The sequence below is a fragment of the Equus quagga genome, chromosome 19, assembly GCF_021613505.1.
Source record: "Equus quagga isolate Etosha38 chromosome 19, UCLA_HA_Equagga_1.0, whole genome shotgun sequence".
Classification (NCBI taxonomy): domain Eukaryota; kingdom Metazoa; phylum Chordata; class Mammalia; order Perissodactyla; family Equidae; genus Equus; species Equus quagga.
The window spans coordinates 18,631,699-18,658,654 of NC_060285.1; the positions used below are offsets into that span (position 1 = coordinate 18,631,699).

The following is a 26,956-nucleotide window of genomic DNA, read 5'->3' on the forward strand; positions in this document are numbered from 1 at the left end:
TGAATAGTGGCCGTATCATCTCCAGGCCAGCTCTTTGTTCTCTCCCTCCATTTACCTTTGAGTTGAACGTCACTCCCGCCATTATCATTTCGGTTTCTTTGCCACACTTTTATCTTTGTTGGCCAATTCTCTCTAGTATCCATTTTTGTAAACATCACATGGGTTTATCACTGGGAATTAAGGAAACAACACGACTACATGCTTTGCTGTCTGTCTATAAACTGAGTAACAGATGTCCAGAGACCAAACACTGACAGACTGTCAAAGAAGCGACATGATTGGTCACTGGTCATGATGTGGATCTGTTATTTCATAGTAATTTTGTGGACTAAAAAGCTAGCAACAAAGTTTGTACTTGTGTAACTACTCACAGTTAATATACTGTGGTAACAGATTTGAACTGTGTTGTTGGGAGACCGATGTTTTTAAACTAAACCAGGGTAACTGAAATTTGTGCTGTTGCCATGCAAAGCAAGGACGGTGCTGCCCTGATGCCATGCCTGGCCTGTAGGAAGTAGTAGATTGTTTTAGTTCTAACATCATCATCATTTTCATTTTGTTGCTACTGTTTCTGCTCTTCCTCCTGAGCTACAGGCCACTGAGGAGTCAGCCCGAGAGGGAGGGGCTGGTGCTGGGAGGTGGCAGACAGCGCTGTGCTTTCAGCCAAGAGTGTAAATTGCCATGTCCAAGGGATACCTTAATCTCAGTTGAGGACTCAGGCCAAGGGCTTATTGGCAGAGGTCTGAGTAGGGGTTTGGGAGTGCCAACAGGTAGGCAGAACTCAACAGCAGAGAGCCTGGGCAGGCACTGTTCCCGAGATGAAGGAAGCAGATGGTGTGTGTTCACAGATCGCAGGGCTCTGGCCATGGGTCTTGGCTAGAGCCATAGCCAAGGCTTGGAGAAGGCAGTTGGCAAGAGCAAGGCAGAACTCTAGGCCAGGTGGAGCCTACTCCAGTTGCCAGAACAGGGAATTGGCACAAGAGCCAAGGAAGAAAAACAGTCATCTCCTGTGGGAGAGAGGGACCCCAGGTACAAAGAGTCAGGTACAGGAGCAATGGCTGCAGCTCAGGGGGTAGCAGGGAAGAGTCTGGAGCACCTGGGCTCTGGACAAGGAGATGACCCATCACTGAGCCCCACCCGGCAAAAGAGGGGGAACCGAGGCTCCTATAGTTGTACTTCCTGCCCCACGTGGGTGATCTTGGAGCCCAGCCCTGGGAGACAGAGGCAATAAATAGAGGCTTGTCAGCGTGACCCAGTGTAGAGGTTCACTGCTGCTATAGAATGCTTCCTCCTTTTCTTCAGTTACTTTTATCAGCCTTAGTAGATTTTATCTAAGACCTTGTCTACAAAGTAATGCCTCAGCCAAGGCAGGTCTATTGGGGAAGAGGAAATGATGAACATTTTACTTTCAACTAATTAGAAATAAACATGGAATAATAATGACTCAGATATACATTGTGTTGACTAATGATATCACAAATTTAAAATGCATAGAGATCACATGAGACTGCCTTCAGGCATATACCTGAGACCTGACCAATCGACTTAACCACATTAGCGTTCATTTTCCTCACATAGTTAGATGTTCCACAAGTAGTTCAGGGCTGCTATGGTGGCTCCCAGCACCATCAGAGACTTAGGCTCCTCCTATGTTCTTGCTCTGCCCTCCTTAACAAGGGAGGGCTGCTGGGTCACGCAATGCAGGGGACCCCAGCCACGTTGTGCAAGGACATTTTCCATTTGCTTACACAGCTCTACTCTCCACTCTTCTTCACCTTATTCAGTGCCCTGAGAAGCTAACCTAAATGTGCTACCTCACTTGAGCTCTCCTGCCCTCTGACTTCCCGTTGGGTTTGGCCAATGAGAGGCACCCCCAATAGGAGATTGTAAGGTTGGGGTAATTAGCCCCCTAGTCCCTTTTGTGTGGGTCAACACAGGCTGCTCCTGTGGGATAGCCTTGTCCATACAGCTACTTTCTCCCAGTTCTGGTAGTTACTTCCTTTCCTTGCCCTTCAGGGCTAGAGGTCGTAACGGCTCCAGCAATTGCTAACCCCAGGCTACTGCACCATCTCTTAACCATGTTTCCTTAATACCAATTACATCTTTTCAAATGGTGCCTTTCTTCAAAGTCTCCACCATTAGCCCGCTGGAGGGAGCCATCTGTGTCCTGCCAGGGCCCTGACTGATTCAACACTGCAATCTCTGTGTACAGCGGTGTGGCCACGTACCCCAGCACAGTGTGGGCCTTTTCTCCGCAGAACTGCAAGATGGCTACTCCACCTCCAGGCATCAAGGCTGGATGTCAGGTAGGAAGAAAGGGCAAAAGGCACCAAACAGCCCTTTGCCAGGAGAACAGCAGCTTTCTAGGAAGTCACAAACAGCTGACTTCTGCTTACATGGCGCTCTAGCTGCAGGAGGTCTGACAGGTGAGTATTTTTAACTGGCAATTACTGCCCCAAATGAAAGAGTGTTTCTATTTGAAGGGAAGAAGCAGAGCCACAGAAGAAGTAGGCCCAGCAACATCATATAACTCATTTAGATTTTTTTAAAGTTACAAATAACATACTGTTACAATTTCTTTCCCTAGTTCTTACCTTGGGGTGTCTTTGGGCAACAATACTAATAATAACGATATATTGAGCCCTTACTGAGTGCTTTATGTGCATGTCTTTCTTTTCCTTTTTTTTTTTTTTAAGAAAGATTAGCCCTGAGCTAACATCTGCCACCAATCCTCCTCTTTTTGCTGAGGAAGATTGGCCCTGAGCTAACATCCGTGCCCATCTCCCTCTGTTTTATATATAGGATGCCGCCACAGCATGGCTTGATAAGTGGTGCTCAGGTTCACGCCTGGAATCCAAACCGGTGAACCCTGGGCCACCGAAGCAGAGCCTGTGAACCTAACTGCTACACCACTGGGCCAGCCCCCATGATGTCTTTTAAGCCTCAAACAGTCCTGTGAGGCTTCCCCACTTTATAGACAAGGAAACTGAAGGTGAGGTTTTCAGTAATGTGTAACTTTAATACCTGAGCAAACACCTAGGTCTGTCTGTCTGCAGAGCCCATGCTGGTAGCCACAGCACTTATCAGCGTGTCTCTTACATCCTGTGTCTCTTTCAGTTCTAGTCATTTCTTCCCCAGGGAACAATCTGTGCGTACAATGTGGAAATCTAGGTCATAGATAGTAAGCCTCTTGCATCTTCAGAACATGGCCCAGCAGAAATAAAGGAGAAAGAATCAGAGGTTGGAGACAGAGGGGGCCAGGGGGAAAGTGTACAGAGAATAATGACCACAGAGATTTGGGTCCATGTGGAAATTAATCTGAATAGCAAGCAGAGTCTGTGAAAACAATGTGATTCCTATTTCAGTTCTGAGTTCCCTCTTGGGGCTTTGGTTGTCATACTCTCTGAACCTGCTTATTCACCAGCTCCTACACTGGGGCAGACATTCTGCAAGTGCATGAGAGATGCAAAGGGGAGAAAATCCAGTCTTTGGAGGAAGCTGGAATAGGCCAGCTTGGAGAGCTTTCCACCACGATGCCTTGGGACACGTCTGAGGGCCTCTCCTGATGCTCCTGACAGCACATAATTCTGGGAGGGCAGCGGCAAGCCCTGAGCCAGGAAATGTTGATATTTTTGCTCACGTGGGTACAATGGGACTGGAGCAGGAGGACTTAGAGCCACTGAACCTTCTGGCTTCCCACAGGGGATCAATGTATACAAAGTATCTTTGCTGCCACCAAAGATAAATATCTTACTACCATGCCTGTTAGCGACAACATTGAATGGTGCTGTGGTTAAAACAGAATACAACTTGCTGGGAGGAAAGAGAGAAGAGGAATAGCATAATGTCAAGCCTGCCCCAAAGAAAAATGACACACTTGCTGGATTGTGTGAGCACTTTAACAGGAGTATATAAGGGAATGCCGCCAGGGCAGCCAGTTTATTTCTATACAAACAGTGACATGATGCTGAAGGATGACCGAGAGAAGAATGCAGTAACTGTGGATGCAATAAAACCCTAGAGCTGCAGCCAAAAATCTTAGTATTTGAAACAAGTAAGGAACAGTTGAGAAGTGCTGAACGAGAATTGCAGTCCTGGCTTCATCAGTAACTTGCTTTGGGAACTTAGACTTTAACTTGCTCACAGCCTCAGTTGGCTCATCTGCAGATTGGGGCAAAAACATCTGCTCAATTTACCTAAAAGGAATGTCGTGAGAATAAAACGAAATAGATGCAAAAATGCTTTGTCAATGTTGGAAGTTCTATACAAATGGAAGCTATTCGGGATACTCCCACTCTCCAAGTTCGAGTCTGAAAAAACCCCACTCAATCCATTAGAGCAGCATGGTTCAATACAGTAGCCACTAGCCACGCTGGCTACTGAGTACTTACCCTGTGATTAGTGCCACTGAGGAACTGAATTTTAAATTTTACTTAGTTTAAATGAATTGAAATTGAAAAACCGATTCTTGATTCAGTTATTGGAAAATTGTTAAGTGTGCTTGGAACAACCTGAATATGTGAATCTATTGTTTACACTGTAAATTTTATGAAACCTAAATACATATCAATTGTTTCTGATGAAATTTAGTGTTTGAATCGAGATGTACTGCAAGTATAAAATACACACCAGATTTCAAAGACTTAACACACACAAAAAAGAAGGTAAAATGACTAGTTAATAATGTTTTATGTTGATTATATGTTGAAATAATATTTGGTATCTAGTGGGTTAAATAAAATATATTGTTAAAATGAATTTTACCTCTGTACTTTTCTTCAAGTGACTACAAGAAAATTTAAAATTACCATGTGGCTTGCATTCCATTTCTATTGGGCAACACCGCTTTAGAAAGAGGTTGTGAGCAGAGGGGTCCTCATTTCCTTATAGGAACTAGGGAGAGAAGCCATGGCAGAAATAAATTCTGTGATCCCAGGCAAAGCGCTAACACATTCCCTGGGTTTCTGAGATTCAATGGCAGAAACACAGAAGAGCACAGAGCTGGGTGGGGTTGATTCCCCGCCTTATTCTTTTCTGTGTTCAGGCACAAAACACACCATCTTGAAACTTCTGCCACTATCACTGCCTTGCTAGGATGAGACCATCATTCTTATCCCGGCTTTGATTTGGGGATGCTGGCATTTTAATGACTAGGAGATTTCAGGAGAAGCTAGCTAACAGGAAGATGTTCTTAAAATCAGCATGAACTTAATTTTTTCACTTCTGCCATTTCAAAGTTTACCTTAGACCCAACGTGTGGTAGAAATTCACCCTCCAAGCATTTACTTTTCTCAGATTTTGAATCTTTTCCTCTAGAGCAGCCTTGTTTTGGAAATGATATGCGCACAGACTGCCGGTGGAGGGGGATGCCAGAGGAAGTCTGGCCCATCCCAGCCGGCCTGCCAAGCACATCTGGAAGTGGTTTCGGGGCCTCCTCACGCTGCCAGCGCAACGCCTGGAGTCCCAGCTGCTCCGCGCAGGGGTGGAAGAAACCCGAGCCGCTCCAAGTCAACGCAAGCAAAGGCGGGTGGGAGGGGGAGGAATACTCTTGGAAACGTTATATTGGCCTTGGGGCTCTCCAGCCCTGTAGGATTTCCAATGAGATCTTAGAAGCAGCCGATGTATTGTGAAGGGCAGCAGCCCGCGGCCAGCCACGATCTGAACGCTCTGCCCTGCAGCTCTTCTGGACCGAGGAGCCCAAAGCCCAGCCGTCACCATTCACCAGGTAACAGAAATTTACGTGCGGCGTGGCAGCCTTTCCGTTCGACCCTGGCCCGCCTGGAGCGCTCCTTTCTTTTGCTATAGATTCAAAAAACCAAATCGGAGGTAGATTGTCCCACACAAATTTTGCCTTCAAGAGCCCCTAGCCCATGTTTGCAGCGTTTCAACGGAAACTTTTTTTGCCATGGAAGCAAATCCAGAATACTCAGTGTGCAAGTTTTTCACAGCCTGGACTGCTTTTCCAGACCGGGGTTCAACCCCTCCCCCCACCCCAAACAGTGTACTCTTTGCATCAGATTTTCAGCATGGAAATCAGCGGTTAGCTAGGACGCAGACAAACGCTAGCATTTAATGCAGGTAAGTTTCTGAGCCACTAAAGATTTAATTGAGCTGTGATTCATGTTTTCAGAATCTGTCTTAGGCTGTTTTGAGGGCAGCAATCCCCCGAAAGAGGAACTGACAGTTGTGGAAATCTAAATGAGGCTTATTGTAAATACAATAGTCATAGTGTTTGGGTTGAAAATGCTTTTTAACACTCAAAAACTGTCTTGTTATGTTCACTTTATGAGCAAATGTAATACATTGGATAAGCCTGATGTATAACTTGTGACATGAGTTAAGACGGGATAGTTAACACAAGAGTAAAAAGAGAGAGAGGAAGAAAATATGATGATATCTAAAAATCTGGATGTGCTGTGGAAAAACATTAGTCCTCTAGCTGTTTGGTTTTATGTAGCCAAATATCCAAAATGACATTGGTTTGTTTGTTTTGTCTTTTTCTCCAAATGGCTCGGTGTTGCATTTCTGTACAGTATCCTTTTTGTGTTACGTAACAGAATCCCAGTCCTTCATCTAATGTGGTCAGACGGAGAGCAGTGCGGGGCAGTGGTGAGAACGTGGGCTCTGGGGTCAGACTCACAGAGTTGAATCTATGCACTCCCGCTTATAAGCTTTATAAGGTTTGACTCTTGGTGAGTTATTTAACTTGTCAGTGACTCTATTTGCTCATCTGTAAAACAGGACTTAAGGGACATCCTATGTCTAAAGGACGTGACTCAGGATCTGCAGGGTAGTGAGGCCTCAGGGAAGGTTAGCGTCTCTGGTGGTGCTGATGATGAGGATGGCGATGGTGAAAGTGACCACACCTCCTGCATTGGGGCGCAGCCCTGCTTTTGACACGTGTTCCCTCTGAGACTCCGGTCATCCAAGTGTTCCTTGTGTCCTCACATCCTGTCTCTCCAGGGCCCTACTTTCTTCCTTCCTCTCTTCAAATGCCTCTCTTTCTTTTTTTCCACTCTGGCTCCCTTTGTTTCTTTTTTGTTCTCCCTCTTTCCTTGATGAGAGAAAGACATGCTTATTAAGCCACGCCCTCATAGTTTTCATTTCTAGTTCCCAGGGAGCATGATTCTAAAGCCACCTTTTATTTCAGTATTTACCAAAGAATGTTCTGAAGAAGATAGTCCCATGGGAAAAAAGTGCTCTGTGAACTATATCACCTTCTTAGAAATCTCAGAAAGCATAATGGCTTTTTAAAGGTCCTGAGAAGTCCTGCAGTAGAGAAATCTGCTTGCGATTGTTTAACAGACTGGTTCCCAGTTGACCCATGAATGATTTTATCACGTAACATTGATCAACACATCTCAGAGCGCACTCTACTATATTCTATTCTGGCCACATCTGTTTTTATTTGGTTTCTCTTATGAACATCCTACTTCATACCTCCCCTGGTGAACACGCAAGGGGACATCTTGTTCTTCCTTCCCTAGTTAAGGGCATAAGATTGATCACATGTGCCATGTTGAGATATGGAAAATCTGGCCTCAAGGGGACAGCAGGAATCAGCAAACTTTTTCTTCAAAGGGCCAGATAGGTGGCCTTGCAAGCTCTGTGGTCTCCATTGCAGCTACTCAGATCTGCTGTTTTAGTGTGAAAATAGCCATCGACAAAACATCAAAGAATAAGCCTGACTATGTTCCTATAGAAATTTATATAAAAGCCAGGAGCTATAGCTTTTTGACACATTTTGTGAAAGAATGCCTCTTTCCAACACAGGAAAAAGCAGAATGGGTCCTCCACAAACTGAAGGCGCCTTCATCGGGCTTCCCTGTCCTGTGTATCTTGGTGGATCTTGAGTAAACCTTTCATGCTATAGCAAAACCCAAAAAAGCCAGAGATGTTCTTAGAGATCAGATTCCTGAGTTCTGATTTTGTTCTTTTTTTCTCTCTCTCTCTCTTTTCTTCTGGTGAGCTCGTTCTATTGTCCTGTTCATGACTCTACAGCTTACATGGTTTAAGATGAAGGGCTCTATTAAATGTGTTTTATGCAGGTGCGAACTGCAGGGTTAAAGTCTTATGGAGTTAAGTTAAATCACAGAGATTATGTCAGTCGCTGGACACATAGTGATAACAGTCAGCCATGGAAAGTAGTTGGCTGTAGTAGCTGTGAAGCTGGTTAAGAATATGAACTCAGAGCCAGACTGCCTGCCTGCGAATCCTAGCTCTGCCCCTCATTAGTTGTGTCACCCTTGGCAGGTCTCTAAACCTCCCTGAACTTCCATTTCCTCATTGGCAAATTGGAGATAATAACCTTATAGGGTTGTTGTGAGAATTGAATTAATTAATATATGTAAAGGTCTTAGAACAACGCCTGGAAGATAGAAATTGCTATGCAAGTGTTACCTATTATTATTATAGGTTATTTAATTTAATCTGCAGAACATCCCATTTTCCAGATTGGCTTCTATAAGTTGCCCAAGATTGCACAGCTAAGAAATAGGGCAGAATCAGGTTTCAAAGTCAGCTCTGTGTAATGACAAAGCCCAGGATATTTCCACTCAGGCACATTCCCTGATGGATTTAAGTCATTCAACAGTATCTTTTAGGAGTCCTCTCTTTTATCTTCCCCTCTGATTCCCAGGTCCGTTCCCATCCTCTGTACCTGAACCCATGGCAGACATAATTAATCAATCACAGCACTCCTTTTTCTTTCTTTCTTTCTTTCTTTCTTTCTTTCTTTCTTTCTTTCTTTCTCTTTTCTCTCCTTTCTTTCTTTTCTTTCTTTCTTTTTCTTACTGAGTCTTGTGATGGCTTTAGATTCCTTCTCAATTTAGCAATACCCAAAGCACCTACCAACTGATTAGAGTTGGCATGTGAAATAAAACCTAGGGGCTCTGCTTTTTGCAATATTTTTCTGGAGTCCTTCCCACTTCTGCCTTTCTTCCACAGCAGGGCTAATCCCCTTAGCCACTGCCAGGTCTTAAAACATTCTTTCCAGACTTGGCTACAGGCCCAAACTCTTTGGCATCTGGTAAAACAGCTCCCTATGCAAGGTCTTCAGGGGCCTGTTTTTAAACTTAACGGACACTTCTCAGGTCCAGACCAATTCCCTCAGCTCTCCTTTTCTTCCCAGTCACAAGCCCTATGACCTCAGCCTTCTTTTCTCCCCTCTTTGAAGCTGCCACCATCCAGTACCTTCCTAGGGAATTCCTCTAACGCTGGCTTTGAGGTGATTCCCCAGCTCTGTCTTTCTTGCTGTCTTCAAGACAAGCCTGCAGGCTCTTTAATGCTACGTGCTTGACTGTTTATTACTACAGGGAAACCACAACACGGAAGTCACTCAGCCTAGGAAAGTTGATAAGGGTACAGAGGACACAGTTCTGGGGCTCCTTGATGTGTGATGGGAAGAGAGAAGCAGGTAAGAAAACCAGAGTCTTGTGCTTTTATTCCTGGAGTGGGACCATCTGTCTCCTCCTTCTGTCTTTCTTCCTTAGTGAAGGTATGCTGACCCCTTTCTTCCTGGGATTGAAGAGCAGAACAAGAGCCTCTTTCTCTTTCTTCCTCTCTCCTGTTTCTCACTCATTCATTCCGCACACATTCACTGAGGCTCACAGAGGTGGGTAAGCCACAGTCCCTTTCTTAAGTCATTTCCTGATCTAGTGGAGGAGACAGGCACACCCATGATGCTAGAACACAGTGTTCTGAGTGCAGGGATACGGACGGGAGTGGTGATTAGGGGAACGTCAAGGCAGGGCAATCAGGAGAGACTTCCTGAAGGAGGTGATGCCTGAAGCGGATCTTTAAAGCACAAGGAACAATTTACTGGGGAAAGAGGAGGAAGGGAAAGGGTGTTCCTTCCTCTGCCTGTTCCTTCCAGGCAGAGGGAACAGCAGGAACTCAAGTCCAGAGGCAAAAAAGCATAGACTTGGGTGTGGAGGACCGTGGAGGGCTGGAGGCTAACCTTCAAGTGGTTCAGCTTGGACAGACGGCATAGCACGGAGGACCTACAGGCATCATAAGCTCCAACCTTAACCTTTCGGTAGTGGGGTTCTAATGAAGGGCTTTAGGCAAGAAAGGGGCACTCAGAATTGTGTTGCAAATCGTCAGAAGAAATCTACAAGACAACTGGCTTGTCTTCTTCAAGAAAATTGAGGTCATGAAAACTAAAAAGGCAGTGTGGGTGGGGTGGGACTGATCAAGAGTAAAAGAAACTGAAGTCATGACAATGAAACCATCAAAGATGATGTTGGGATAATGGGGGAAATTTGAATGTGGACTGCTTATTGGATGTTTTAAAATTATCGTTATTTTATTTTTCCTGAGTGTGATAATGGCATTGTGGTTATATAGGAGGATGTCCTTGTTCTTCAGATGTGAAGTAATTAGGGGTGAATGTCATGATGTGTATAGATAGATAGATAGATAGATAGATAGATATCAGAGAGAGAAAGAGAAATAAGAAATAAAGCAAATATTGCAGCATGTAAGCAATTGGCGAATCTGGCGTAGGGTATATGAGAATTCATTCTTTCAACTTTTTGGTAGACTTGAAATATTTTAGTTGATAAGAAGAAAAGGAAAATTGAACATAAAATTAAAGATACTCAAAATACATGTATATTTCAAATTAATTTACTGTACTTATCAAACAACAAAAATAGTCACTCTGGCAGCTGTGCCAAGGCTAGACTGGCAAAGGAGAGGGAGCAGAAATTCTAAGGCAGGAGGGCCGGGCGGGAAGCTGCTGCAGAGTCAGCGAGCGAGTGAGATGAGGCAGGTTAGAAAGGAGAGGGGATGGGGGACCGGCCCGGTGGCGCAGCAGTTAAGTTTGCACGTTCGCTTCTCAGCAGCCCGGGGTTCGCCGGTTCAGATCCCGGGTGAGGACATGGCACCGCTTGGCAAAAGCCATGCTGTGGTAGGCATCCCACATATAAAGTAGAGGAAGATGGGAACGGATGTTAGCTCGGGGCCAGGCTTCCTCGGCAAAAAGAGGACGACTGGCAGTAGTTAGCTCAGGGCTAATCTTCCTCAAAAAACAAAAAGAAAGAAAGGAAGGAGAGGGACTGAAGAAATACTTGGGAGGTGACCTCGTAGGAGGCAGTGATTGACTGAGGGATTAGGAGGGAGAAGTTGAAGAGGAGGTTCAGAGGACACTGGAGGAGGAGCTTCTCTGGGGGAGGTGCTGGTTTCAGTTGTGAAATCCGAGGTTGGATGTGCTTGGGCAATGTCCTAGAGGAGAGGGTCAGATAGTCATTCCTTCAGTCTGGAAGTATTTGTGAGGGTTTATATCGCCAGGTGCTTGTGCTGGGCATCTGGCAATGGACAAAACAGACCAAAAGCCCTGCCTTCATGGAGTTTATAATCTGTCATTGAGAGCACAGATGATAAACCAGTAGCAAAATAGGCTGCCTGTTGGGTGCTGGTAATTGCTGAGGAGAAGTATTCTATGTATTGTTGGGGTTCGGGGCTTTTGACTCAGAGTCTGAGGGAGGTAAAGGAGTGAGCCACGTGAATATCTGGAAGGAATTTTCCAGGTGGAGGGAACAGCATGCCGGGTGGAGGGAACAGTGAATGTAAAAGGCTCTGAGTCAAAAGAATGTCTGGCAAGGAGGCTCGTGTGGTCGTGTGAGATCCTGCAGGACACTGTAAGGACTTCGGCTTTTACTCTGGGAGAGACAGGGAGGCCTTAGAACGTTTTGAACAGAAAATAACATAATCTGACTCATATTTTAACAGGCTCCCTCTGGCTGCTTTGTTGAAAATCAGCTAAAAGGAGACAAAGGCAGAATAATCCAGTCAACGGATGACGGTGATCAGGCCAGCATAGAGGCAGGGCAGGTGGTGAAAATTCTGGATATATTTTGAAGGTGGAACTGACAGGATTTGTTGTCCATCTGTGTATGGAGAACGAGAGACACAGAGGGGTCGAGGATAACTCCAAGTTCATTTTGCCAGAGCAATTAGAAAAATGGAGTCTCCATTAATGGAGCTGGGAAGATTATGGGAGTGCCTGTTTTGGGGGAAATATCAGGAGCTCGGTTTTGGATAGGTGGATGTCTTCAAGTGGAGATGCCAAGTGGGCAGGTGGCTTTAGGAATCTGGGGTTTATGTCAGAGGTCTGAGCTGGGGAGAGTTATGTGGGAGTTGTCAGAGTGTGAATGGTATTTAAAGCTATGAGATGGGTTGAGACCTCTTAAGGAGAAAGTTTAGAGAGAGAAGAGAAGAAATCAAGCACTGACTGCCGAGGTGTTCCAACGTTTAGAAGTTCAGGAGATAGAGGGAACCAGCGAAAGTGACTGAGAATGAGCAGTGAGAAAGGTGGCAGAAAAGCCGGCGAGTGTGGAGTCCTCCAGGCCACGTGTAAGAAGTGTGCAAAGGAGCAGAGAGCTGGCAGGTGGTCTGCACCACCCGGGCACCTGGCCTTGGCCCTGCATGGGAGTGAATCCTGCGGTGCATTTCCTTGCGGGCAGGAACCGTGTTAACCCAGAAGATGCTCTCCCAGGCTCTGCCCCAGACATTCCCGTTGCTCTTGGCCCCAGGTCTCTGCCTCTTATTCTTTGCATTCTTAAGCTGTCCCTCCCTCCATTCCTGCCCGCTCTTGCCCCTGACTTCCTCCATCAGTTTCCTACCTCTTGACAACTCCGCTCCCTGTACCAAATCCCCAAGGTCAGCTCCTGTCTAGGAGCTGCAGGCATTTCTCAAGCACTTGCTTAATCTATTAGAATGCTTTTGACTACAAGTGCCAGAAACACCAATTTACAGCAGCTTAGACAGGACATGCCACCATCAGAGATGAGATGAAATTGTAACGAGGGAGAGAAGGATGCCAATCAGGCATGCCGATCTTTATACAATTTCACTTTTTTAAATTAAATAAAATAGGCTTTCTTTTGGAAGTACATCCTTCTCAAGGAACCCACTCCTGCCTTGTATTCTAAAAGTGGCTTAGAAGCTTTCCTACAGGAATCTGCTTCAGAAATTTCCCTCCTTGGTTCACCACTGCTGTGCCTTGTAATTAGATGTGTCGTTGTCAGTTTCCTGAAACCTCTTGTGTCATCTTAAAGAGATTTTAGAGTTGGCAGCATGCTGGACAGGGGAAATACGAGCCCACTTCTCAGAGGAGTCAGCACTTACTATTTCTCTGCTTCTGGCATGATTTCAGTAGTTATGGCAGCCCGGCACCCAGGGGCAAGCAGATCAACCTTGCCTGTGAGCTGTGAAACCTCATCAGTGCACAGTGACATCTGTCACCTGCTTCCTGGGGTAGCCAAGTTGGCCCTTCAAGAGCTTCAGCACCTTGTGGTTAAAAAGCATAGGCTTTGAAGTCAGAGAGCCCTAATTTCAAATCTCTGCTCTGCCATTTCCTAGCTGTGTCATTTTGAGCAAGTTACTGAACCTCTCTGAGCCACAGTTTCCTCATTCGAAATGGAGATAGTAATAGATCCACCTGAAAAGTGTTGTAAAGATTAAAGGAGATAATGTATCTAAATGGTCAGCATAGAGCTGGGTGCAAATTAAGCTTTCAGTAAATGGTAGCTATTGTTATTATCTAGACCCAGCAAGCTTCTCCCCGTGTGTCCCCACCATTCTGCCCACAGGGAATGTGTTTGTAAGGGCTCTTGTTTGCAAGAAACTGAACCTCATTTCAAAGCAATTTAAGGAAAAAAAAGGGGAATTTCTTGCCATGGCTAACTGGGACACCCAGGGAAGAGGTGACATCAGAGACTCGAGCTCAAATCCTTCCGCTCCTCCCCTCATTCCCTCCTGTGTACTAGATGGCCTTCCTTCATGGCAGGGGTGGGGGGAGGGCATGGGGGCATGCGGCCAAAGACCATTCTAGGCTTACATCATCTCGAAAAGTTAGCTGAATGCTTGCCATCTAAAATCGTAAATAGATAAGCAGTACCTGAAACCAATCGCAAAAGGACCCTAAGTAATGTGCTGTTTCGACACGATTCTTTCCCTGGTACAGAGGCGGATGCAATCAGCTCCTGGGTATAGAGTGTATATCCTGGGACAATAAAAGGGACATTATAGCTGGTCTTCACAGTGAATCAAAGACTTGAATCAGATTCCTGTTGACGCATTTCCCTAGACCACTGCCAGCAAGCCCTCACAATTCTTTGCTTCACGAAGAAGCTTGGTACTCTGACAGCCCCTCTGTCTTGATTGCCTCCCGCAGGCTGTCTCTCTGTCGTGTGGCCAGTTTCTAAAGGTTATTATATTCCCTGTTTGCCGACTGCTGCCTCCAATCAAACGTCAAGTTCAGAAGTCCCTTTGAAGGACCATAATGAAGAAGGATCAACTTAATTTTAAAATAAACTTTGAGTTTTCAACACAAATTGTTATTTATAGAAAATTAACTTTTTTTCAAAAAAAAAAAGATAAAGGATGTCGGTTTCCAGCATCTGGGCTGATTGGCAAAATGCCACAAAGAAGTGAATGAACATATAAATGGGACAAACTTGAATTTAAAATTTTCAGACTAAAATGAATTTTATCAAGTTCTCTTCTAATACTTAAAGTTAATTTTTTCATCAAACCTGCCCTGCTGTCCTCTGCTTCTCTTTGTGCCCGCTGCTTCTTCTAATGAATGTGTCAGGTGCTGTAATAAGCACATAGGTAAGCTGTGAACTGGGACAACCAGGAGGCAGAGTTGTTACAGGTGTATTTTAAGAACAGGGAGTTCGTTAGCTTTCTTGGACTTGAGGGCACAAATATTGTGCAAAGGTGGGATTTGAATGTGGGGAAATGTTTGGTTGAAACTTTTTCACGATGTTATCAGTCCTTGTCTTGCCTCCTTAAGCCTGGTGCCACTTTGAGAACATTGCTGAATCTTTATTTGATGATATAAGTCACTTTTTAGTGACTGATGGCTATCCGGATTTATAATTCTCCTGGGAGAAAGTATTGGAGAGAATCCAAAACCTGGGTTGAGCCCTCTCTCCCTTCTTTGGGACACACTTAATCCTCTATATTAAAACTCCTTGACAGATCTCAAGTCTCCCTTTGGACACCCTGAAATTGGAATGAAATATTAAAGAAAAAATCAGTCAATGGAGGGGCTGACCCCGTGGCCGAGTGGTTAAGTTCGCGTGCTCTGCTGCAGGTGGCCCAGTGTTTCGTCAGTTCGAATCCTGGGCACAGACATGGCACTGCTCATCAAGCCATGCTGAGGCGGTGTCCCACATGCCACAGCTAGAAGGACCCACAACTAAGAATATACAATTATGTACCAGGGGGCTTTGGGGAAAAAAAGGAAAAAAAATAAAATCTTTAAAAAAAAAATCAATCAATGGAAAGGACCATCTTCTCAACAAATGGTCCTTGAACAACTGGATATCCAAATGCTAAAAAAATGGACTTTAACCTATGACTCATGCTATATGCAAAAACTAACTCAAAATGTCAGTGTAAAATATAAAACTACGAAATTCTCAGAAGAAAACATAGAATAAACTCATCAAGGGTTAGGCAAAAAGTTTTTAGATATTGCACCAAATGCATGATCCATAAAAGAAAAAAATTGATGAATTTGACATTATCAAAATTAAAAATTTTTGCTCTGCAAAATTCATTGTTAAGAGAATGAAAAGACAAGCCATGTACTGGGGGAAAGTATTTGAAAATCACATATCCAACAAAAGATCTGTATCTAGAATATGTAAAGAACTCACACAATTCAAAAATAAGAAAATGACCCAAATAAAAAATAGGCAAAAGATTTACACAGATGCTTCACTGTGTAAACCTGTAGTCAGGGTTCTCCAGGGAAACAGAACCAACAGGACATATATGTATGTCAAACAGATTTGTTATAAGGAATTGGCTCATGTGATTATGGAGACCCACCAGACCCAAGATCTACAGGGTGAGACAGCAAGCTGGAGACTCAAGAGAGCCAGTAGTGTGGTTCCTGTCTGAGTCTGAAGGTCTGAGAACCAGGAGAAGTGATGGTGAAGATCCAGTCTGATGGCTGGCAGGCTTGAGATCCAGGAAGGGCATATGTTTTAGTTTGAGTTGAAGGTAGGAAAAAGCCAACGTCCCAGTTCAAAGGCAGTCAGGCCGGAGAAATTCTCTTACTCAGGGAAAGGTCAGCCTTTTTGTTCTATTCAGAACTTCAACTAGTTGGATGAGGCCCACCCACATTAGAGAGGTCAATCTTCTTTATTTAGTTTACCAAATTAATGTTAATCTCATCCAAAAACACCCTCACGGAAACACCCAGAATAATGTTTGACCAAATATCTGGGAACCCCTGACCCAATCAAGTTGACACCTAAAATTGACTATCATAACCATACACAGATGGCAAATAAACACATAAGAAGATGCTCAACATCAGTAGTCATTAGGGAAGTGCAAATTAAAACCACAGTGAAATACACCTATCAGAAAAGCTAAAATAAAAAGTACTGACAATACCAACCACCGACAAGAGTGCAGAGCAACTGGAATTCTCTTAGATTCCTGGTAGGAATGCAAAGTGATACAGCCACTTAGGAAAACAGATTGACGGTTTCTTATAAAGTTAAACACACGTCTACCAAATGGCCCAGCAATCCCACTTCTAAGTGTTTACTGTAGAGAAGTGAAAACTTAAAATCACACAAAAACCTATAAACAAGCGTTTACAGAGGCTTTATTCATAATCACAAAACACTGGAAACAACTCAGATGTCCTTCAACGGGTAAATACATAAATAAACTGTGGTACATCCTTCCAATGGAACATTATTCAGCAATAAACAGGAACAGTCTATTGATAGGCTCAGCAGCGAGTATGAACCCCAAATGAATCATGCTAAGCAGAAGAAGAGAATCTCAAAAGATTGTATACCATGTGATTCCATTTATGTGACATGCTGGAAATGGTAAAGCTACAGGGACAGAGGACAGATCCGTGGCTGCCAGGGGCTATGTGTTGGGCAGGGTCTGCTTACAAAAGGGCAGCACAAGAGAATCCTTTGGGGGTGTTGGAATTGCTCTATGTCCCATTTGTTGTGATTATTACAAGAATTTATACATGTGTTAAAATTAATTGAATGATACAACCCAAAAAGTGAATTCTACTATATGTAAATATTTAAACATTTAAAAGTCAACAAGTCAAAATTTGAAGCTTACCTGATAATATGCCTTTAATAAATTATGTGTCACCAAAAGGAAGCCTATTTAAGAAAAATTAAAATAAAACAGGTATCCCGAATATTTATGATACAGCAACATTTGTGTTTCCTGAGGTGAAGCACTCTTTCTAATTGTGAAAGTTTGGAATAGGAAATTTGTGGAAATCCGGGAGACCGCAAGGAAATTACCTTGTCAGCATGTATCAAATGTCTTGGCAGAAAAATAGTTCTCATAAGGCCAGTTCTTCATTCTCTGAAGAAACAACCAGCCTCTTCTGTTAAAAGAAGTTGTTCCTAGAATACATCTAGTTGATAGCCCTTTGGAATTTGCCCTGAATTTGTCACATGCAAAACCAAGGGCTCTGTGTAAAAAGTAAAAAATTGGCTTGGTAGAATATGAGAAGGGTTGATGACATGACAGCAACTCTTGTTGCTAATCAGAATATATTGCATTGCATGCATGTGTGTGTGTGCGTGTGTGTGAGTGTGTGTGCGTGTGTATTTAGAATCTCCTGTACTTAACTGTTTGTTTTATTACCTATTTAATGATACGTTCACGTGGTTCTGTAGGTGCCAAGGCTTCTGGTTATTAGAATATGCCAGTCGGGTGCCCATTTTAATTGATCGATGCCGAGGGCCATATTGGTTATTAAATAAGTTCAATATAAGCCGTGTACGAATATCAAGTGAGGAATCTCGCTCTGTTTTGTCTCCTGGCCCTTCCGTTGTTTTCTGTAACCTGCACCATTCGAGGCAGGGGACTTTTCAACATTGGTCTAGATGAAGTTGCAAAGAGGTGGGTATTTTAATTACTTCCAACAGTGTACAGCAATGCAACACAGGGAAATCTTAGCCCCGATCTGTCTGTGACATCCCTCCAGCTTTCCTCTGAGGGCTTTATCTTCCCCTTGTGCCCCTCACATCTGGCAGTCACGCTGAGAGTCAGCCCCCCCCCCCCCCATGTTTGCCCCGGACCACTTCCTTACCCTGTGGCGTGTGGAGGCCCCTGCAGCGTCACACCGTATGCCCCAGGCTATGAAAGGCCTCAAGACAAACCTGGCAAATCTTCCAGTTTTTCCAGCAGTTGTTCTAGATAGTAAACGTTTAAAACATCACTTTTCTGTGACACCTTAACCCGGATGTCAATTGGGTCTCCCTAGCCTGGGGGTTCTAACCTTTAACCTGGGATGCGCAGAACACCAAAGTGCCCATGGATACATTTAAAAAGATTTCATGTACTTAGCTGAGAAAAAATTATGCCTTTATTTTCACTAACCTGCAACTGAAATCGAGCATTTCCTTCGATTGTGAATGTCGGCAGCAAATCACAAAAGTAACTTCAGTATCCATGACTTCATCACCAGCAGAGATCAGATTATTTCATATCACATTACAGTGGTCACAGATATCTCACATTTTTTTTTTAAGCTCATTACTACTTCGTTACAGTAACTATTAAACCTGCTGATAATTCTTATTACTTGAGAAAGAAGCATATATATTGCTATATCACAAATTTGGGTTTTCCCCCCAATATTCTGGATGGCTTTCTTTTCTTTAAAATTTTGTAATTGGTTGTCTTTATAATATATTTTTTAAGCTTTTAAAAGCATTATTCTGGGAGGAGGTCTATGGGCTTCACCAGACTTCCAAGATATTTATATCACAAAAAAGCTTAAGATTCCTGCCATCTGCCATGGATTTGGAGATTCAAATAAAATTAACTCACCTTTCCCCCATCCAGTATCCCCTCCGAAAGTCCTACAAATTCCTGATGGCTTGCATTCCATTTCCAGTGCCCACGGAACTTTCTGTCTCAGTTGCTTCTCTCCCCAGTCCTGGGTGTTCAAAATGGGGAACATGGTCTCCTTCTCTTAATTTCCCTCAAACACGTTGACACATCGTGTCTTTAGATCCAGAGGGAAAAGTAGGTGGAGACTAGAAGGGGCCAAGAATGGTGGAAGACTGGGAACTGAGTATTGGACATCCCAGTTCTTGAAACGTCTCTGAGGCTCACCTGCCACGGGGAAAGAAGTTCTCAGGGGCGAGTGGCAGCCCCTGCTGCTGAGTCTTTCTCCTCCTCACATAACGTTCCTGGGCTGCTGCCAAACCCCAGGATCCCAGTTCATCATTTACTCAGACCCATTTAAGATTTTCCTGCTCTCATCTCTGCCCATCCCATCTAAGCACAGAAGACTTTGATTTCTAAACAAAGAGTTTTCTCCCTGAGGGGAACTCTGCTGGCAATGAAAGGAACTATTATTTTTTTTACCTTCCTGCACACTTTACACGAATTTGAAGGTAAAGCAAGAAACTTGTAAGACATTTTGAGCTCATTGTGGATGCCTTTGAGTGTTCCCTCTCCTTTAACATCAGAATTCCTGTGGGAGTGTTTGAAAACATTGCTTTAGGACTTTAATGAAGACAAAAACTGATGGAGGGGATTATATGTGTTTAAAATAAAATCCAAACTCCATTACGATGTCTCCAGCCTCTTCAGGCCAGTCCCTCCCTTAGTCTACTGCATTCCAGCCACATTGACCTTCTTGCAGTACTTAGAATACTCAGAGCTCCTTTCAGCCACAGGGCCTTTGCACCTGCTGTTGCCTTTGCCCAGGAGGCTCTTCTGCATTCTCTCCACTGCCTTCAGATGCCATCTTCTCAGTGAGGCTTTTCCTGATTTCTCTTCCTGCTGCCCTCCCCACCTCTGTTGATCTTTATCCCAGCACCTCTGTTGTTTCCTTCATATCACCATATCTAATTATTTTATTGGTTACATTTTAATATCTGTTTTCCCCCACTGGACTGAAAGCTCCATGGTGATGGGGGCCAGGATTGATTGGTTCATTGGTGCATCCCCAGCACACAGCACAGGGCTGAGCTTTTAGTAGGATCGAATTAAGTACTTACTGAATGAATGAGTGAATTGAGCGTAAGGTGCACCCCTCACAGGAGTGATTCTGTTTCCAAAAGGGATTTCTGAAGATCTAAAAGATTCCTTATCAAAGGAATGAAGTTATGATAGCAGAGATAGGCATAGGGTTGATCTTTTAGATCAAGGAGAGCTTCTTCTGTGACATTTCTTCCAGTTAGAGCATCTGATCTGCCAACTCAGAGGGCTGACGGGACTCTTTTTGGAGAAGGGAAAAAAAACTGAAGAGAAAAGATGACCTCTGGGGAGCCCTTTGTATGGTTTGAACAGCCAGAGAAATCAGTTTGAAGAAGCGAGCTATATTCAAGAAATATTTAGTTTCTAAAATTCTAGGTTCACAACAGCAAAGAAATATTGCTCAGTTTACCACGTATTAGAAAGTCAAAGACCTAGTCCTTGAAAATTGTATGATGACTTTTGGGTTGATTGTCTTTTAAACAAAATTTTATTCTTTAATTCACAGGTTGCAGTTTTTATCCCCGTGAACACACATGGCTTTGTTACGAAAAAGTAAGATTACAACTTTTGAAAATCATGATTAAAAATAGATACTTTGCAGGACTGTTTTGATGCTGTCTTGGCTTTTTTTGAAATCTCTGATTTTCATGGATAGTTTTCCCACAGATAATTCTTGGCATCGTCACGTCAGAATGATTCCCATGCAAAGTTGCTATGGATTTTGTTTAGAGGTGGATTTATCACGAGAGGGGTCATGCATTTCTACAAAACTTGCAAATATAATTTATTTTCTCATTTAAAATAAATATTCATGTATTCCTGTCTGATTTAGCATTTGTAATTTTGTATTCTTATTCTTAAAGAGCCACCTCAAATTATATAATGTTCAGAACCCACTGAAACCTGGATTTGCCCCGATTGTAGAAACAGTTTATGAATCTGGGGAAAAACTTGATAACCTAATTGTGTTACTGTTACCCTCAGGGCAGAGTTGCCTGATGCAGCGGATGAAAAGACAAGATATCCAGTTAGATTAATTTCAGATAAACTATGAGTAATTTTTTAGTATAAGTTTATCCCAACTATTGCATGGAACATAATACTAAGAAAAGTGTCAGATGGTAACAGACATCGGGCTGCTTCCCTGAACTGGCTGTGGCAAGTGAATGTAAATCAGATGTATTGATAAACTATAGAACTTTGCCCGTTATTTTCTGCTTCTCTGTAGTTTCATTTTAAACTGAGTCTAGTACCTGGTTGTCTCTGGATGAATCTGATAATCTAGAAAGGCAGAGAAGAGCTGGATGTCAGTAAGGTAGAATCATTGAACCTCAGAATGTAGCTGTGGAAGGCATCTGTGGAGACGGCCCGCCTCCTTCCTTTCACAAATGTGAAGACATAGGCCCAGGGACCAGAAAATAGATCCATATGAGGCTGATAAATGTAAATATCTTGGTGCGCAAAAATAATAAATAGTACACAACAATTGTAAAGTCTTTATTGGGCCTGCATTGCCTTTGTTAATTCTCAAAACACCCCCGTGAAGTAATGATTATTATTACAGTCCCCATTTAGCAGATGAGCAAACTGAGGCTTAGGAACATTAAGTAACCTGTCCAAGGCCACACATCTAGGAGGTGGAAGAAACAGGTTTGGAGTCATTTCAAATCCCAGCCCTTTCCCCTTCGACCAATGTCTTCCATACTTCAGGCATTTGTGCACCGCAGATGGCAGTGGCCACAGGCGGCAATGTGCCACCTTCTCAATTTTTCACCAACTGTGTTCATTCTGTCCTATGCATGACTTACTATTGTCTTTACATTGACTCATTTTAAACATTCTAAGTGTACTTTATAATAGAAAGTGTATATTCTTACTGTAAATAGAGTAACAGTTATCTCCTATCATAAAAAGAAGGTGATTGTACGTCTATACATGATTAGAATAATGTTATTCAATTCTGAGTAGCTTGTTTCTGCCTGCCTGCATGTGAAATTCGGACTGATTCCTCACACTGTGATTTAATGTTACTTAATGCTATGAACATGAACCTCCTAAGTCATCTCCTGTACAACCAGTGGTCTTTGCTCCCTACCTAGGAAAACACTGTTCTACACCATTCTACTTCTCACTAGGTCCCAAGGGCAAAGGTCACTGTTCTGGAACAGATGGTCCTAGAGGCTTAGAACTAGAAGAGGTATTGGGGTCTTCTAACCTCTTATGCAGGGCAAGAATCTTCTGTATGTCACCCTTGACCAGTGGTTGAGTTAACCAGAAGCAGCTGTGTTATAAAGGCTAAGAACACGTACCCATCATAAGCAGTGGCTCATCACACAAAACGTTCATCACGGAAGTGGCTCCAAAGGCAGCATCATATAGTCATTAAGGTGGTGGCCTCTGTCATCAGCCTGCCTGGGTTTAGCCCGGGATATTCCTTAAACTACATCAGTGTATCCTTGAGCATCCACAATATGTCAGGTCAACTCTTTACTCCACATGCTACGTGCTTAAAGAAAGGTCCCAGCCCACCATTCCTGTGTGTGTCAGGGAAGGCACCTGCTCACTGGCTATTCTAAACTTCCCACGATTTCACCTTGGTGGGTTAAACTGGAACACGTTTCTATTTTCATTTCAGTTAATCAAGTGTTGCTGTTCCTTCTCATTGTGACCCTCTGTGGGATTCTGTACAAGAAAGTTCAAAAAGGGACTGTGCTCAGGAATGAAACAGGTACGCTAAATGAATAAGCCAGTCACAAAAAGACAGCTACGGTATGATCCCACTTATACGAGGCACTTAGTCACGATCATAAAGACAGAAAGCGTAATGGTGGTTGAATGGCTGGAGCGAGGGGAAAAGGGGGATTACTATTTAATGGGTATAGAGTTCCGGTTTTACACAGGGAAAAGAGTTATGGGGATGGATGGTGGTGATGGTGGTACAACAGTGTGAAGGTATTCAATACCTCTGAACTGTGTGCTTAAAAAGGGCTGAGAAGGTAAATTTTATGTTATGTATTGTACCACAATAAAAAAGAATGAAGCAGGTAAGCAGGAATGTAATCTATCAAGATGGGAGACTAGGAATGTGGTTTAAATGTGTTCCTTTGAGTCCTTTCAGTAGGTTGGGTTCAGAGACAAACAAAAATTGGATCAGCTCCAGAGACCTGCTTGTAGCATATCCACTGAAGGCTAACTTTTGAGTTGTGTTCTAGAATGATCTCTGCTACTGAACTTTAGCACCTATACGAATCACATGGAGGGCTTGTAAAAACACAATACTGGCACCAGGTTTTGAGTCCATAGTTTTGGTGTGGGGCCTGAGAATTTGCATTTCCAATAAGCTCCCAGTTGATGCTGATGCCGTTGGTTCGTGGACCACACGTTGAGTGGCCTGCTCCACCTGCATCTCTTTGGAATCTCTCAACAATTTTGCTTATGAAAATTGCCTCTCTCTGTTCTCCCTGCTGGTCCCTTCCCCCCAGCACACAAACAGCATCATAACTCTCAACTTAGAAAAAGACCCTTCCTTGGCTCTATTTCCCCTTCCCCTTGCACTGAGGACTTCCCTCCTCAGGGCTGAATTGCTCCAGATGGCACCTTCACAACCTCCAAACACGCAGAGCCAACCCACGCAAAAATTAACAGGCACTGGTAGTGTGTTTATTATACTTTTAATTTATTTACTTTTTATATTAGTCAAGCAAATATACTCATTTATGAAAAATACAGAAGAGAAAAATATTACCCGTAGCTGTATCAGCCAAAGACAAATGCAGTTAATATTTTGATGCATTACGTATATTAATTCCACACTTTTTTTTTCTTAAAGATTTTATTTTTCCTTTTTCTCCCCAAATGCCCCTAGCACATAGTTGTATATTTTAGTTGTGGGTCCTTCTAGTTGTGGCATGAGGGACGCCGCCTCAGTGTGGCCTGACGAGCGGTGCCCTGTCTGCGCCCAGGATCTGAACTTGCAAAACCGTGGGCCACCGAAGTGGAGCGCGAACTTAACCACTCAGCCACCGGCCGGCCCCCTCCGCACTTTTTTTTTAAGCCAGAGACTTAGGCACTGGATACACAACAGTGAACACAATAATGTCCCTGCTCTCACAAAGGCAACTTTTTTAAATATAAAAAATTCATTGAAAAAGCTAATAAAAACGTGTATAATCTGGTCTACATGAACCTGAGGAACATCTGGAAAGAGGATGATTTCCACACAAAGACGTGTATGCAAATGTTCATAAGGCGTTATTCGTTGTAGACCCAAACTGGAAATAATCCACGTGTGAACCAACTCAAATAGATAAGCAAAATGCAGCATCTCCTAATAATGCAGTATTTTTCAACAATAAAAATGGAACAAACTACTAATACATGCTACAATATGGAGAAACCTCACAAACGTTATGCTAAATGAAAGCAGCCAGACCCAAACAGCACATACTGTATGATTCCGTTTATATGAAATTTCTAGAAAAGGCAAATCTATGGAGATGGAAAACAGATCAGTGGTTGCCTGGGGCTGGTCGTGGGGGTGGAATGACTGCAACCCAGCTTACGGGAACTTTTTGGGGTGATGGAAATGTTCTAAAATGCGATTGTGATGATGATTGCACAGCTCTATAAATTTACTAAAAATCCTTGAACCGTATACTTACAATAGGTAAATTTTAAGAAATCTGTATTATAACCTGGGCTGCCATAACAAAAACCACAGACTAAGTGTCCTAAACAACCGAAATTAATTTTCTTGCAGTTCTGGAGGCTGGAAGTCTAAGATCGAGGTGTAGCAGGGTGGGTTTCTCCTTGGCTTGCAGATGGCTAGTCTTCCCCCTGTGTCCTCACCTGACCTTTTCTCTGAGCTCGCATCCCTGGTGTCTCCCCTTCTTCCTAGGACACTAGTCGTATTGGATTAAGGCCCTGCCCTAACGGCCTCGTTTTAACTTAATTGCCTCTTCAAAGGCCCTATCTCCAAATACACTCACATTCTGAGGTACTAGGGGTTAGGGCTTCAACATAAGAAATTTAGGGGGACATAGTTCAGTCCGTAACAGTATCTAAATTATGCCTCAATAAAACGGTTTTAAGAGAGTGAGAGAGAGAAAGAGAAAGGAAGTCATACAAGGTCAAATGTTGTCTGAACTTCAAGCTCTTTCCTCCCCACACTTCACGCCCTGCCCATAAACCAACACATTCGGTCAGCTGATCCCACTGCAAACTGCTTTCTCCATGGAAAGAAACAAGCAGCTTTTATAATAGCTAACAACTGGTAAAAGACTGTAAGGAAATGCACATCCTGAGTGATTAATTAGCCATATACTGATAAACAAACTGTTTGGACCACATGAATGGATCCAATATCACATTTTTATCCCATTCTGTATCCCGTTCAGATACTGTTAAAATAAAAAAAAGAATCAGCGTTGTGAAATACCACTTAAAAAACATAGTGTTGACATGGAAAGATGTCTGTGGTATGTTAAGTGGAAAAAGTAAGTTGCAGAAGATTGTGAAAAGTATGATTTCATTTTGGTTTTAAAGTGACACGTACGTGGTATTTATCGTTTTGTGTTTACATGAAGAAAGGTTTGAGAGGCGCACAGCACTCTGGGAACAGAGGTCTACCTTTGGAATGGGGTGGAGAGTTCTGCAGGAGATAATCACCATTTACTGATACTCTTTGGTTTGGACTGGAATTTTTTCAAGGAGTGCACAATAATTTTTTAAATAGACTTTATTTTTTTAGAGCAGTTTTACGTTCACAGCAAAACTGAGTGGAAGGTGCAGAGATTTCCCACACACCCACTTCTACCCACTTCTACTGTACCTGGTTAGCATCCCACAGCAGAGTGGTACTTTTGTTACAACTGATGAACTTATACTCACACATTATCACCCAGGGTCCACAGTTTACATGTGGGTCCACTCTTGGTGCCATATATTCTGTGAGTTTTGAGAAATGTATAATGACATTCATTTACCATTATAGGATACAGAATAATTTCACTGCCCTGAAATTCCTCTGTGATCTGCCTATTCCATATTAATTTTTATAATTTTAAAAACATTAATTCAAAGAACTAGTGTCATAAGAGACTGTCCAGAGGCCCTGTGAAGTCATGTGCTGACGGAAACATGGCACCATTCCGTGTAATCTCCTGATACTTTCCTTGTGATTAGCAAGCTGGGGATTCACTCTTGGCCCATTGGGCTGAAACGAGTTTCTATGTTTGGCTAAAATAATTCTAATTTGAAATGGGATTCAGAGATTTGGCGTTGGGAGAGCAGATGTTTACCTCTTCTGTGGGTGGGCATGGTTGATGAGAGTTGCTTGTGGGGATGGACTAAGGCAAGGTAATAAATTTCCAGTCCATTCTGCCATCTGCCATGATGTTCTCTAGAGATTTTATGGGTGCCAAGTGGCTTCCCATAGCCAAACCTTTTAATAGGTTGGTTCAGGCACCAGTTGGCACAATGGATCCAAATAGTACAGTGGGTGAGTCCCAAAGAAACTGCAAGGGCGGAGCACTGGTGAAGAATTTACAGCTGAAAAACCTTCCCACCCTTTCTCCAACGTGCCTTCATCCATCATTCTGACCAGGGAAGACTTCTTGGCGGAAAGCAGTGTTTTGGGCTTGGGTTAGCTCCCAGTTTCTCTGACTGCCAGAGGCTCTTAAGTGAGGCAGTGGGGCCGGCCCGGTGACGCAGCAGTTAAGTGCGTACATTCCGCTTCGGTGGCCCGGGGTTCGCCGGTTCGGATCCCGGGTGGGGACATGGCACTGTTTGGCAAGCCATGCTGTGGTAGGCGTCTCACATATAAAAAAAAAGTAGAGAAAGATGGGCACGGATGTTAGCTCAGGGCCAGTCTTCCTCAGCAAAAAGAGGGAGATTGGCAACAGTTAGCTGAGGGCTAATCTTCCTCAAAAAAAAAAAAAAA

At 43.3% G+C, this 26,956-nt stretch overlaps 1 protein-coding gene across 3 annotated transcripts in view; it reads left to right on the plus strand.

Annotated features, from left to right (window-relative positions):
- The first annotated feature begins 2,802 nt into the window (after nt 1-2,802).
- GLT8D2 (glycosyltransferase 8 domain containing 2) overlaps nt 2,803-26,956 on the plus strand; it is a 39,904-nt gene continuing 15,750 nt past the window's right edge. Inside the window, exons 1-4 of one of the 3 annotated variants that reach the window (XM_046646213.1) lie at nt 5,439-5,725; nt 9,315-9,415; nt 20,522-20,568; nt 22,652-22,744. In XM_046646213.1, coding sequence (XP_046502169.1) covers nt 20,550-20,568; nt 22,652-22,744 — 112 coding nt within the window. In that variant the 5' untranslated portion in view covers nt 5,439-5,725; nt 9,315-9,415; nt 20,522-20,549. Of the gene's footprint in view, nt 2,993-5,438; nt 5,726-9,314; nt 9,416-20,521; nt 20,569-22,651; nt 22,745-26,956 lie in introns of those variants that run through there. The other 2 variants (XM_046646212.1, XM_046646211.1) reach the window with 2 other exon arrangements.